At 39.7% G+C, this 13702-nt stretch overlaps 1 protein-coding gene across 2 annotated transcripts in view; it reads right to left on the minus strand.

Moving 5' to 3' along the window:
- Positions 1–13702, minus strand: part of LOC126263975 (uncharacterized) — a 57831-nt gene that overhangs the window by 18882 nt on the left and 25247 nt on the right. For both annotated transcript variants that reach the window (XM_049960959.1, XM_049960958.1), the window contains exon 3: positions 7555–7777. In XM_049960959.1, coding sequence (XP_049816916.1) covers positions 7555–7777 — 223 coding nt within the window. The remainder of the gene's footprint in view (positions 1–7554; positions 7778–13702) is intronic.

Genomic DNA, 13702 nt, shown 5'->3' on the forward strand with positions numbered 1-13702 from the left:
TTTTTTCATAATTTCGAAGATCTTGCAACATTTTACATTACTCATTGCTTTTTCGATGTTAACAAATCCCATGAAGTGTGTCTCGATTTTTCTTCAGCCTTGTTTCCTATTCTCAAGCACAATGTAAGAACTGCCTTTCTGTGTCTTTACTTTTCTTAAGGACAAACTGGTCCTTATCTGATTGGTTTTTAACTTTCTTTTCCATTCTTCTTTACACTATTCTTGTCAGCAACTTGGATGCATGTGCCGTTAAGCTGAATGTGCAATCTGCCCTTTCTATCTTCAGAATTGTTTGGATGATATTTTTCCAAAAGTCTGCTGCTATGTCGCCACTCTCAGATTCTACATGGCAACATAAATAGATGTTTGGATGCCATTTCAACCAATGATTTTAGAAATTCTGATGAAATACCTATTCTTTGTAATTTATTTGATCTCAAGTTTTCCTGGACTCTTAAATATTGACTAACACTGGAGCACCTATGTCTTCTATATCAACTTCAATTTCTTCTTCTATCATGTCATCAAATAAGCCCTCCCACTCATAGATGCCTTCAGTGTACTCTTTCCATCCATCCATCCTCTGTTTTTTTTTCTTTCTCTCTTTTATTTTTTTTTGTTTGTGATCAGTCATCTGACTGGATTGATACGACCTGCCAGGAATTCCTCTCCTGTGCTAATCTCTTCATCTCAGAATAGCACTTGCAACCTACGTCCTCAATTATTTGCTGGATGTATTCCAATCTCTGTCTTCCTCTACCTCTTTTGCCCTCTACAGCTCCCTCTAGTACCATGGAAGTTATTCCCTCATATCTTGACAGATGTCCTATAACCCTTTCCCTTCTCCTTATCAGTGTGTTCCACATATCCCTTTCCTCTCTTATTCCGCACAGAACCTCCTCATTCCTTACCTTATCAGTCCACCTACTTTTCAACATTCGTCGGTAGCACCACATCTCAAATTCTTCAATTCTCTTCTGTTCCAGTTTTCCTAAAGTCCATGTTCAAATTTCTTCCTCAAATTAAGGTCGATATTTGATATTAATAGACTTCTCTTAGCCATTGCTGGTCTGCTTTTGATGTCCCCCTTCCTTCATCAGTCATTGGTTATTTTACTGCCTAGTTAGCAAAATTCCTTGACCTCATCTACTTTGTTACCATCAATCCTGATATTAAGTTTCTCATTCCTACTACTTCTCATTACCTTCGTCTTTCTTCGATTTACTCTCAATCCATACTCTGTACTCATTAGACTGTTCGTTCCGTTCAGCAAATCATGTAATTCTTCTTCACTTTCACTCAGGATAGCAATGTCATCAGCAAATAGTATCATTGATATCCTTCCACCCTGAATTTTAATTCCACTCCTGAACCTTTCATTTATTTCCATAACGGCTTCCTCAATGTACAGATTGAACAGTAGGAGCGAAAAGCAACATCCTAGTCTTACACCCTTTTTAATGCAAACACTTCGTTGGTCACCCACTCTTATTATTCCCTCTTGGCTGTTGTACATACTGTATATGACTCATCTCTCCCTATAGCTTACCCCTACTTTTCTTAGAATTTCGAACATCTTGCACCATTTTACATTGTAGAACGCTTTTTCCAGGTCGACAAATCCTATGAACGTGTCTTGATTTTTCTTTAGTCTTGCTTCCATTATTAACCACAACGTCAGAATTGCCTCTCCTGTACCTTTACCTTTGCTAAAGCCAAACTGATCATCTAGTGCATCCTCAATTTTCTTTTCCATTCTTCTGTATATTATTCCTGAAAGCAACTTGGATGCATGAGCTGTTAAGCTGATTGTGCAATAGTTCTCGCACTTGTCAGCTCTTGCCGTCTTCGGAATTGTGTGGATGATGCTTTTCTGAAAGTCGGATGGTATGTCGCCAGACTCCAACTTTCGACACAGCAATGTGACAGTCGTTTTGTTGCCACTTCCCCCAATGATTTTAGAAATTCTGATGGAATGTTATCTATCTTTTCTGCCTTTCTTGACCTTAAGTCCTCCAAAGCTGTTTCAAATTCTGATTCTAATTCTGAATCCCCTATCTCTTCTAAATAGACTCCTATTTCTACTTCTGTCACCCTTGCTTTTAATGTCACTGAAGGTTGTTTTGACTTTCTTGTATGGACAATCATTTCTTTTTTGATGTCTTCACATTTTCCTGCAGCACATTTTGTTTTGGCTTCCCTGCACTTCCTATGTACACTCCTGGAAATTGAAATAAGAACACCGTGAATTCATTGTCCCAGGAAGGGGAAACTTTATTGACACATTCTTGGGGTCAGATACATCACATGATCACACTGACAGAACCACAGGCACATAGACACAGGCAACAGAGCATGCACAATGTCGGCACTAGTACAGTGTATATCCACCTTTCGCAGCAATGCAGGCTGCTATTCTCCCATGGAGACGATCGTAGAGATGCTGGATGTAGTCCTGTGGAACGGCTTGCCATGCCATTTCCACCTGGCGCCTCAGTTGGACCAGCGTTCGTGCTGGACGTGCAGACCGCGTGAGACGACGCTTCATCCAGTCCCAAACATGCTCAATGGGGGACAGATCCGGAGATCTTGCTGGCCAGGGTAGTTGACTTACACCTTCTAGAGCACATTGGGTGGCACGGGATACATGCGGACGTGCATTGCCCTGTTGGAACAGCAAGTTCCCTTGCCGGTCTAGGAATGGTAGAACGATGGGTTCGATGACGGTTTGGATGTACCGTGCACTATTCAGTGTCCCCTCGACGATCACCAGTGGTGTACGGCCAGGGTAGGAGATCGCTCCCCACACCATGATGCCGGGTGTTGGCCCTGTGTGCCTCGGTCGTATGCAGTCCTGATTGTGGCGCTCACCTGCACGGTGCCAAACACGCATACGACCATCATTGGCACCAAGGCAGAAGCGACTCTCATCGCTGAAGACGACACATCTCCATTCGTTCCTCCATTCACGCCTGTCGCAACACCACTGGAGGCGGGCTGCACGATGTTGGGGCGTGAGCGGAAGACGGCCTAACGGTGTGCGGGACCGTAGCCCAGCTTCATGGAGACGGTTGCGAATGGTCCTCGCCGATACCCCAGGAGCAACAGTGTCCCTAATTTGCTGGGAAGTGGCGGTGCGGTCCCCTACGGCACTGCGTAGGATCCTACGGTCTTGGCGTGCATCCGTGCGTCGCTGCGGTCCGGTCCCAGGTCGACGGGCACGTGCACCTTCCGCCGACCACTGGCGACAACATCGATGTATTGTGGAGACCTCACGCCCCACGTGTTGAGCAATTCGGCGGTACGTCCACCCGGCCTCCCGCATGCCCACTATACACCCTCGCTCAAAGTCCATCAACTGCACATACGGTTCACGTCCACGCTGTCGCGGCATGCTACCAGTGTTAAAGACTGCGATGGAGCTCCGTATGCCACGGCAAACTGGCTGACACTGACGGCGGCGGTGCACAAATGCTGCGCAGCTAGCGCCATTCGACGGCCAACACCGCGGTTCCTGGTGTGTCCGCTGTGCCGTGCGTGTGATCATTGCTTGTACAGCCCTCTCGCAGTGTCCGGAGCAAGTATGGTGGGTCTGACACACCGGTGTCAATGTGTTCTTTTTTCCATTTCCAGGAGTGTATTTCATTCCTCAGTGTCTTGTATTTCTCTCTTCCTGAGTTTCCCCAGAACATTTTGTTTTGGCTTCCCTGGACTTCCTATGTATTTCATTCCTCAGTGTCTCGTATTTCTCTCTTCCTGAGTTTCCCCAGAACATGTTTGTAGTTCCTCCTTTCTTCAACCAGTTGAAGTATTTCTTGTGTTATCTGGTTTCTTCGCAGTTACCTTCATTGTAAATATGTTTTCCTTTCCAACTTCCATGATGGTCGTTTTTAGAGATGTCCATACCTCTTCAACTGTACTGCCTACTGAGCTACATATCTCGTCATTCCTTAGTACTTCCGAATCCTCCTCCTTTGCGCATTGATTCTTCCTGACTAATATCTTAAACTTCAGCCTACTCTTCATCACTACTATATTGTGATCTGAGTGCTATATCTGCTCCTGGATATACCTTACAATCCAGTATCAAATTTTGGAATCTCTGTCTGACCATGATGTAATCTAACTGAAATCTTCCCGCGTCACCCGACCACCCGACCTTTTCCAAGTATAACTCCTCTTCTTGTGAGTCTTGAACAAAGTATTCGCTATTACTAGCTCAATTAGTCTTTCTCCTCTCTCATTCCTTATCCCAAGTCTATATTCTCCTGTAACCTTTTCTTCAACTCCTTCCCCTAAAACTGCATTCCAGTCCCCCACGACTATTAGATTTCCATCCCCCTTTATATACTGTATTACCCTTTCAATATCCTCATACACTCTCATTTCATCTTCAGCTTGTGACATTGCCATCTATACCTGAACTATCATTGTCGGTGTTGGTTTGCTGTCGATTCTGCCACTGAACTGTTCACAGTAACACACTCTCTGCCCTATCTTCCCATTCATAACAAATCCTACTCCCGTCATACCGTTTTTTGCTGCTGTTGATATTACCCTATACTCATCTGACCAGAAATCCTTGTCTTCTTTCCACTTCACTTCGCTGATCCCTACTATATCTAGATTGCGCCTTTGCATTTCCCCTTTCAGATTTTCTAGTTTCCTTGCCACATTCAAGCTTCTGACATTCCACGCCCCAACTTTTAGAGCATCATCGTTTCGTTGATTATTCAATCTTTTTCTCATGATAACCTACCCCTTGGCAGTCCCCTTCTGGAGATCCGAATGAGGGACTATTTGGGAATCTTTTGCCAATGGAGAGGTCATCATGATATTCTTCGATTACAGGTCGCATGTCCTGTGGATACACATTACGTGCTTCTAATGCAGTGGTTTCCATTGCTTTCTGCGTCCTCATGCCATTGATCTTTGCTGATTCTTCTGCCTTTAGGGGCAGTTTCCCACCCCTAGGACAAGAGAGTGCCCTGAACCTCTGTCCACTCCTCCACCTTTTTTGACAAGGCCGTTGGCAGAATGAGGGTGACTTCTTATGCCGGCAGTCTTCGGCCGCCAATACTGATTATTAATCAAAATTTAAGCAGCGGCTGGATTCGAACCCGGGAACGAAGACGTTTTGATTATAATTCAAAGATGCTACCCCCTAGACCAAGAGTGCGATAATATCACTGTGTTTAACAGTGGAATTTCCATTGCACTCTTTATGTCATCACCCTTGCTTTTAATTTCACCTAAGGCTGTTTCGACTTTTCAATATGCTGAGTCAGTACTCACTGTGCACTGTATTAAAGTTTTTTGCAACAGTTGGTAATAACAGCTTGAAAGGTTCTGTAGGTTGCCCAAGTACACAATACACTTGCTCTTTAGCTAGCTAGCAAAGCACATATGCCAAGAGAAGGGGAAGAGGATTTTACATCATCATAGGGATGCTGAGTCCCTGAGCTCCCTACCACACAAATATGCAAAGTATGGTGTTGGAAAACCAGCTGAGGAAGACAGGAGGATCTTGGTCACCCTATTGTTAGTGCTATGTCCTGTCTTTAGATGTTGGAAAGCAACAACTAATTTTCCTGTCCAACCTATTCTAATGTGACACTTGAGTCAGCATATCTGTCTTTAATACAGTGATGTCTTCAGAAGGGTGCTACAGATGCAACACAATGGAAGAAATTAACCCTCTTCATATCAAACCAGTTTCCTAGCTGACCGCCTCAATAGCTGAGTGTTCAGCATGGTAGAATGGCGTGCAAGGGGGCCCGGGTTTGATTCCCAGCTGGGTTGGGGATTTTCTCCGCCCAAGGACTGGGTGGGGTTGGGGATTTTCTCCGCTCAAGGACTGGGTGTTATGTTGTCTTCATCATTATATCATCCCCATCATCATGCAAGTCGCCGAAGTGGCGTCAACTAAAAAGACTTGCACCTCCCGATGGGAGGTCCTAGCCACACAATATTTCATTTTCAGTTTCCTAGCTATGTTGTTATACATGCCTAACAGTACAAGCACTTGTTTCTCTGAGATACATAAAATGGGTTCTGCTTTGTCCAATTGTTAGCAATATTGGAGCCCTGACATACTAGCTAATGATTCATTTAGCTTGTTTTAAGCCCTATTTTAAGGGAAAAGTGAATACCAAATTTGCAAATCGGATGACTGTATAGATCAACCTAAGAATTTCAGCCTCAAATCAACAGGTGTGAGACTTAGTACTACTGTAGTCTTTCTGTCCAGATGACTGCCATAATTGGGTGCTGTGCTTTGCAACTCATACGAATAAGTTATTCAAACATGTGCTCACTTTGACCAATTTTTTACACAGGGACCAATATTTTGAAAAAACAGAAGGTGTTGCAATGAATCACTGTCTTCCACAGTAACTAATGTTTATACTAATGTCATTGAGGATAAAGCATTTCTATCAGACATTCTAAAGTGAAATTTGTTTTTTGGAGTTATGTAGATAATACGAATTTTTCTCATTCTATCCTTTGTTTCACTATGGAAGTGGAAAAAAATGGAGAACTTCCTCTTGTAACACAATGGTTCATATAACAGATAATGGGTCCTTGAGGTACAATGTGCTTCACAATCAACACATACTGACCAGTACTTATGAGATACTAGCCATCTCAACACAGCAATGTATTACATACACTCATTCATAAAGGATATATCACATCCTGAGAGCTTATCAACTGATCATAGCCATCTTCCCTCTGTACTTGTTCAGAATGGGTATTCTAAATGGAAGAACCACAACGTGTTTCTACCAATATGGATTAAACATAGTGAGTGACCAAAATGTAAGTGCATCTGATATACTGGGATATCATTGCAGAATGAGTCAAAATATGTGTAACAAATGATTTAATGAACAGAGACATGATCCAGCAGGAGCCCTGGAAGTCAAATCTATTGCAATGATTTAATAGCCGCCCCCACCCCCCCTTCCACTCACACTTCTGGCACCCACACATTTCTAGCAAGCTAGCATGTATAGTGTCTCACCACTACAGCTACCCACATTCTCAGTTGAACATGACTAGCAGTTTCCGTATTGAAATATTGTACAGTTTCTCTGATAGTGTCCGACACAATGCATGAGAACTTTACAAGCAGTTACTATGTACAAATGTCCTCAAACCAGTAATAATAATAATAATAATAATAATAATAATAATAATGTCCAAATCAGGCATTATTTAAAGCACAATTTCACAATGTATCATAAAATATCCAAGCAGTGATAGTGAAAGTTACTGTAAATAACAGTGTAAATTTATTTTCAACCTTATCACATCACACGGATTAAAATAATAAATTAGCCTCACCACTTAGACAACTGGATTTTGCAAATCTCCAAAACAACAAAAATTTAAAAGTTAACTGTTCAACAACATGGATTTCTCATTCAAGGAACATTTCACTTAAAAACAATTAGCAGCTACATAACCAGCATCAAAATCTTGTCTGTGACACAAGGTTTTTAGTAATAAAGTAAGCAAAAAAAGGAGAAAGAAAGGTGAAAAACTTACGAACAGAACGTGTGAATGCCAGTGAAAATGTAAGCTCCTCAGAGTTTGAAGACAGAGGCTCATTAGCCACATACACTTCAACTGATATTTCACCATCAGAATCCACAAAAGCTATTGGTACTGTATCTGAATATGATTGTACTGCATTTCCATAAAGACGCTTTATTGCATTGACAGTCCCACAAATTTTCTCAGTCTTCATTCTTTTATCATCACCTGTGAGCTATAGGAAAACATAAAACTTAATACATAATTAAACTGCAATTATGAAACTAAACTGTTTCCCTCAGCAGCTATTGTTATGCTATGCTACTGTTATGTTAGGAACAATTCCTATGCCTGTACATAACAACGTACTATAAAATGGAAATGCACTCAAGACTCCGTGTCATAATAACCTCAGATATCTAATTTCACTCAACAAGCACAACATTTCTGAAAATAACAACTCTCTCTTCAAATTTTTCAGGTCATGCCAAATGAGATTCCATAGCTGTAAACTCAATTTTTCACATTACAATTACATACAGTGTTATTACAGTCTTGTTATTAACAGTCTTCACAATAAATCTTAGGATCCCAAGTTCGAACAAAAATAATAGGTTATGGCAGCTGAAGAACAATGACATGATGGACAAGCACCTTCACTCATGAAATTTTGCACCAACTGAATAGAAATCAGTTTTGAAGAACAGAGAGACTGACTGATCACACTAGGATTAAAATATTTTTGCATCCTCTGGTTGTCTGTGAAAGTGGGGTTCTTTATGGGCTAGTTTCTAAATTAAATACGAAGAACAAACTGTGTACCCAAAATCAGCTTACAGAAGTGTTATTGCCATAGTTTTATAAAGAATGTTAAATATTCTAAATTTTATTTACAAAGTCTGAATTCAAAGTGACTTCAGCTGTATTATTTATTGGGGACACATGAAAGTTTGTGTCGGACCAGCACAGGTTTTCACGTGTCATCAATAAATAGTAAAGCTTAAGTCACTTTGAAATCTTAATTTCCGAATAAAATTTCATAATATTTAATGAGCAGCTGTGGATCGTCATCAATGTCTGTTCCTTCAGACATGCTCGTATCACTGAAGGAACATTGTATAATAACAATTGTAAACACAGACATTGTAAAATAAAATAATAAAATTACAATCAATGTTTTTAAGGCAAGTTAGTGGAAAAATTTTATAGATTGACAGACTTCTGATACTATGGATGACAAACACTGGTCACTTTCTACTTCACTAGTGTACCCGACAATGCTTTGCAACTGCTAAATATGTATGGGAATTGAATGTTAAGTCCTGACCCCCCCCCCCCCTCCTCCTCTTCCTATCTCTATCCACTTGCTCCTCTCTCTGTCCATCTTCTTCTTCCCCTCTCTATGTCCATTGCCTGCCCCCCTCCCCCAGTTCAACTCCTCTTTCCGCCTCTCACTGGCCTTGAGCCTTGTGTATTGCTATGACCAACAAAAACTTGATTGGGAATGGAAGTCGCTTAAAATAAATGAGTAAATCATTTGGGATCATTAGCATACATGGTGTATGAGATCTCTCTTGCCGCTGCAAACAGGTAGTATTACAAAGTTTTACATAATACAGATTCTGTTATAGTATTCTAACCATAGGGTGATAAGCAATAAGACAAGTTTAATGCTTTCTGTTAAAAATGGCTATGATGAAGAAAATGAAACAGTACACAGCTGTGTATACAATTTTTGCTTGACATTATATGTAAGGAGGATGAATACATATGGGAGCAAGACTTTTGTTTAATGGTTTAAATGCCCTGGTATCGTAGTTAAAACTTAATGATAGAAAGAAAATGAAATTGCACTGTTCACAGCGCAGCATTTTCTTTCTTGCAGTCAGTTTTAACATAAAACCTGTATATTGTTGTTTAACAAATATTCATCAAACATAGGTTATATTTTTTTAGTATCATTTAAAAATTTGAAGTAAATCAAGTCAAGAATTTTTTGTGATTTTTGCTAATGTTTCCACTTTGTATATTACATATACAATATATATTAAAATATACAACCTGCATGTACAATTATATATATTAAAAATATATAGCATAAGTCCATCCAAATGCATGTAAAAATTGGAAGTAAATTAGTTAAGTACTTTCCGAGATTTTTGGTAACAATGTTAAACGACGACGACTTGTCTTCATATACTAGTATAGATGATGATCTAACCTCAAATACTTTTTCTCATTCAGAATGTGTTTTTTCTCATTTTTGAATAAACTTGGGTAGGTGGTTGAACTGAACTGTAATAGTTGCTATTAATGAGGAGTATGAAAACACGATTATCGTTGTGTAGTCCACACATAAATGTACTATCAATGAGGCACACTGAAAAAATTTTTTGAGTAATTACAATACATCTTAAACATAGTAATGTGGCTTCATGGAAATTTGAGAAAAAAAAAAAAAAGATGGCACCGATCCAATTTTAGAATTTAACCCTTTAACGGGGTCAACGGAAGCGACCTATTCCACCCGTCAGCTTCGACCCGTGATGTAAGGCTGTTGTGGTGTGCGACGTCTCGACGGCGCGGAATTTAGTTTGTGAGAGTGGCGTTCTTTGTAGGTGTCGTTTTGATGTGATCAGTGATGCTCTCTGGTGGTGTGTTTATGTGGTGTATGTTAGGTGATGTTTTTGGTTTAGCTTGTGTGTGGCGTGTTTATAGGTGGCATATTATTGCAGTCAGTGGTTCTCTCTGGTGGTGTCTTTATGGGTAGCGAGTTATGTGGCGTATGGGGTTCATTTGCGTGGTAGTATTGCACGTGCGTGGTATTGATAGTGACTGTGCTTTCATTGGAATATTTTTCAGTGAGTTAACGATTTTGTTTTTGTTATGTTGACATTATTGTAGTTTTTTTCTGTTCATCTTGTGTGAATTTTGGAAAATTGCTTTGTTTATGTCTTTGGCAGGTGTGGATATGACTGACAACGTCAACAGTTTTCGGTTGTTGGCAATGTGGGGGACAGTGCATTGTCTCTTATAAAATTTCTTCAACTATTCGGATTTTTGGATGAAGTCGTGAAGTGTTCAGAGTGTCGCGAAGAAATGAGGCTTACTAAAGTTCTGGCATCACGGACCAGGAATGGCTATATGTGGAGATGTCATAAGGATAACAGGTCAAGGGAAGTGTTCGATTCCATTTTTTTTTTTTTTTAGTATTAAGTGTGATGGTGGTGAAAGTTATGAGATTTATAGTGTGGTATGGAAGGATGATATTGTTTTTAGTTATTTTGGGAAGGTTGTGGTTGTTTTATTTTATCGTTTTTGTCGTTTGGTTTAGTGGCGTGTGTTTATTTTTAGTTTGTCCCCACCCAAAAACTCCCAATTTCCCCCACTTGTCCTATTGGTTTCATTATATCTTTGGAGGAATATGTGTTTGATGGTTTTTCGAACTATTTTTGTGTTTGTTGTCTTGTTTATGTAATGATGTCATAGTCACAATATGGGAGTAGTTGTGAATGGTCATTTCTGCCATATTGGTGATGTCAAAGCAGACAGGTGGAATCGGACGTTTCCGTTAACCCATTTAATGCATAATGCAGCTGATCAGCTGCAAACTTTATTTCTTCAATGTATCCTATACTGAGCAACATTTTGTAACAAACTCATTATGTTGTTTAGTGTATACACTCCACTGCAGCTGCTAATGGTTCTTCATAGCGATTTTAAATAGCAGGACGAACTGAAACAGTTCGACAATCAGCTGTGTGGATGTATTGCGGCGCGTGTGTTTTGCCTGACAGTAGAGACTTTTTTTTGGTGTTTGTGCACTTATTTGTGGGTTTGAAAATCACTTTTTTTATTCTGAAAGTTTAAGTAGAAATGGTGTAGACAGTTAATTCAAGTGTCTTTATGAGAGATTTGAAATTATGTCTGTTTTTGTGTTTGTAGCGATTTAAAACAATAATGTTTTGTTAATTCAATTAAAAAAATTTTTCAGTATTTTTTTCGTGATGTAGGCACTATAAACTAAACGTGGTAATTTTTACAGCTTGAAATAAAAAATGCATTTAAGGGTTAACACACAATACCTAACTGAAGGGAACTATCCTAAGTACAATAAAAGGTCTAATCATCACAAAATAGCCTCTCTTCCCACATGAGGAATGCACCAGAAAGAGAATTACTAGATGATAGCTTTATGTTGATACACACAATTATCTTTGTTGTGGGCTCATATTCTCATACAATTTTGTAAATGACTTTCCAGTGCTGTAGATTTGCTACAATATCGACTAGAGAAATTTTGACCTTCAGGTCATTCTGAAATGGTTCCAGGTGCAAATACCAAAGTAACAGTCAGTAGTAACACCAAAAAGAATAGAAATACATGAACATCTATGGCTAATGACACAAGTCAGTAATGAATATAGCAATATCGCCAGTCTTGAGCCTTAGAATAACTCAGTTGCAGCAGAAAGATGGTTACTGGATGGGAGGTCCAATAGTCTAAGCAATGTCTCCTTTACTAGAGTGGATGAATCCCACTTCTCATTACAGCATTAGTGAAGCACCCTGCATCACAACATCAAACTTTCCTCATTGTCTCCTCTACATCTGAGGATTTATTGGTACAATTTATGAAGTTGTGTGCGCTCCATCTGGCATGTTTATCTAGATCAAGAAGTGGCAACTACAGTGTAGTGGTAGGTGTGTGTGTGTGTGTGTGTGTGTGTGTGTGTGTGTGTGTGTGTAAGTAAGGACTGGACAACACAGTGAAAGAAAGAGCTGGAGAATGCCCTCATAGCTATTCTACAGATGGCAATCTGCAACACATTCAGAACACACAAAGCCCAAAATAACGGACAGGATTCAGAGATGCGGAATGCATCAAGGTTTGCTTTAACAGGCAGAAGCAGCAACTACAGACTGCTTCACTATGGTACTTAATTCTGGATTACTTTTACACGAGGGGAAAAACAGTTACTTTATTTTAGAATAATAAAATATGTGTGTGTGTGTGTGTGTGTGTGTGTGTGTGTGTGTGTGTGTGGGGAGGGGGGGGGGGAAGACACCGTATCTCCTCTTATCTACTCACCTACTGCTTTTTTTTTTATGTAACAGGCCTACTTCCAACAAGTTTATACACAGAACCATATCAACTAAATACATACTAGAGAGGATGAGACATGTTTATGTTAAACACTGAAGTTAAAGAGAGATTTACATACCTGATTCCAAAAATCAAAGTAAATTTTAGGAGGAGTAGCTAATCTTTATTTGTTTTCAATATCTAAGGATTTTCAGTTTCACGGTTTTTAACTGCTGATGACCATCTACAGTCTTTTGCATTGGAATATAAAACTCAATTCTGAATCTTAGAGCGATGAATAGTCTGCATGGAATTTTTTATTTCTAGTACTGAAGCTGTAAATGATACAGTTCATTCTAAATTTCTAAATTCACTCCTGTTATTCACCATAAATTTCATTAGGGAGTTGGTCTATATATGAATTGTGTAAATATCCATCTGCCTGAAGATGCCTGCAAGGTGTTCAGTTATCAGCTATAGACAATATTCTTACAGCACACTTCACTTCAGTAGAATAAATACTTCTTTGACCTTCACTGCACTGCCCCAGAAGATTATGCCGGAAGTTAGAATCTGATGGGATGCAATGTATGCTAAATAGTGGTCCCATCTACAGGTCAAGACAATAAAAGAAGTTAGCGAGTGCACAGCACGTAGAACTGACTTCATAGATAACTTAACCATGTGCTAGTGCCATCTCTGTTTACTATTATCCATCTAGATTGATGGCTGAGATGCCGTTAGAGGGGGCTTCAAGGTTTTTTCAGACTGACCTAAATGTTAACTCAAGCAGAGTTCCGTGTTGGCATGATCTGTACTTGCAACTTAATCAAACTTGCCACACACACCCCAAGTGTAGATTGACCACAATGGGTCAAACTACTTTTTTTTTCTTCATCTTTACTTCTCAATGTAAACTGTGATAAGCCAGTGCTTGTAGAGGCATTGCATAATTTCTCTCTGCCTAGCAGTAGGCACAAACATATAACTTGTTATGTATGCTACACTTGAATATAAATTTTGCTGATGGCAAGTGTGTGTGATAGGAATGGGTGACAAATGGACACATGTGAT

Source organism: Schistocerca nitens, chromosome 1 (assembly GCF_023898315.1).
Source record: "Schistocerca nitens isolate TAMUIC-IGC-003100 chromosome 1, iqSchNite1.1, whole genome shotgun sequence".
NCBI lineage: Eukaryota > Metazoa > Arthropoda > Insecta > Orthoptera > Acrididae > Schistocerca > Schistocerca nitens.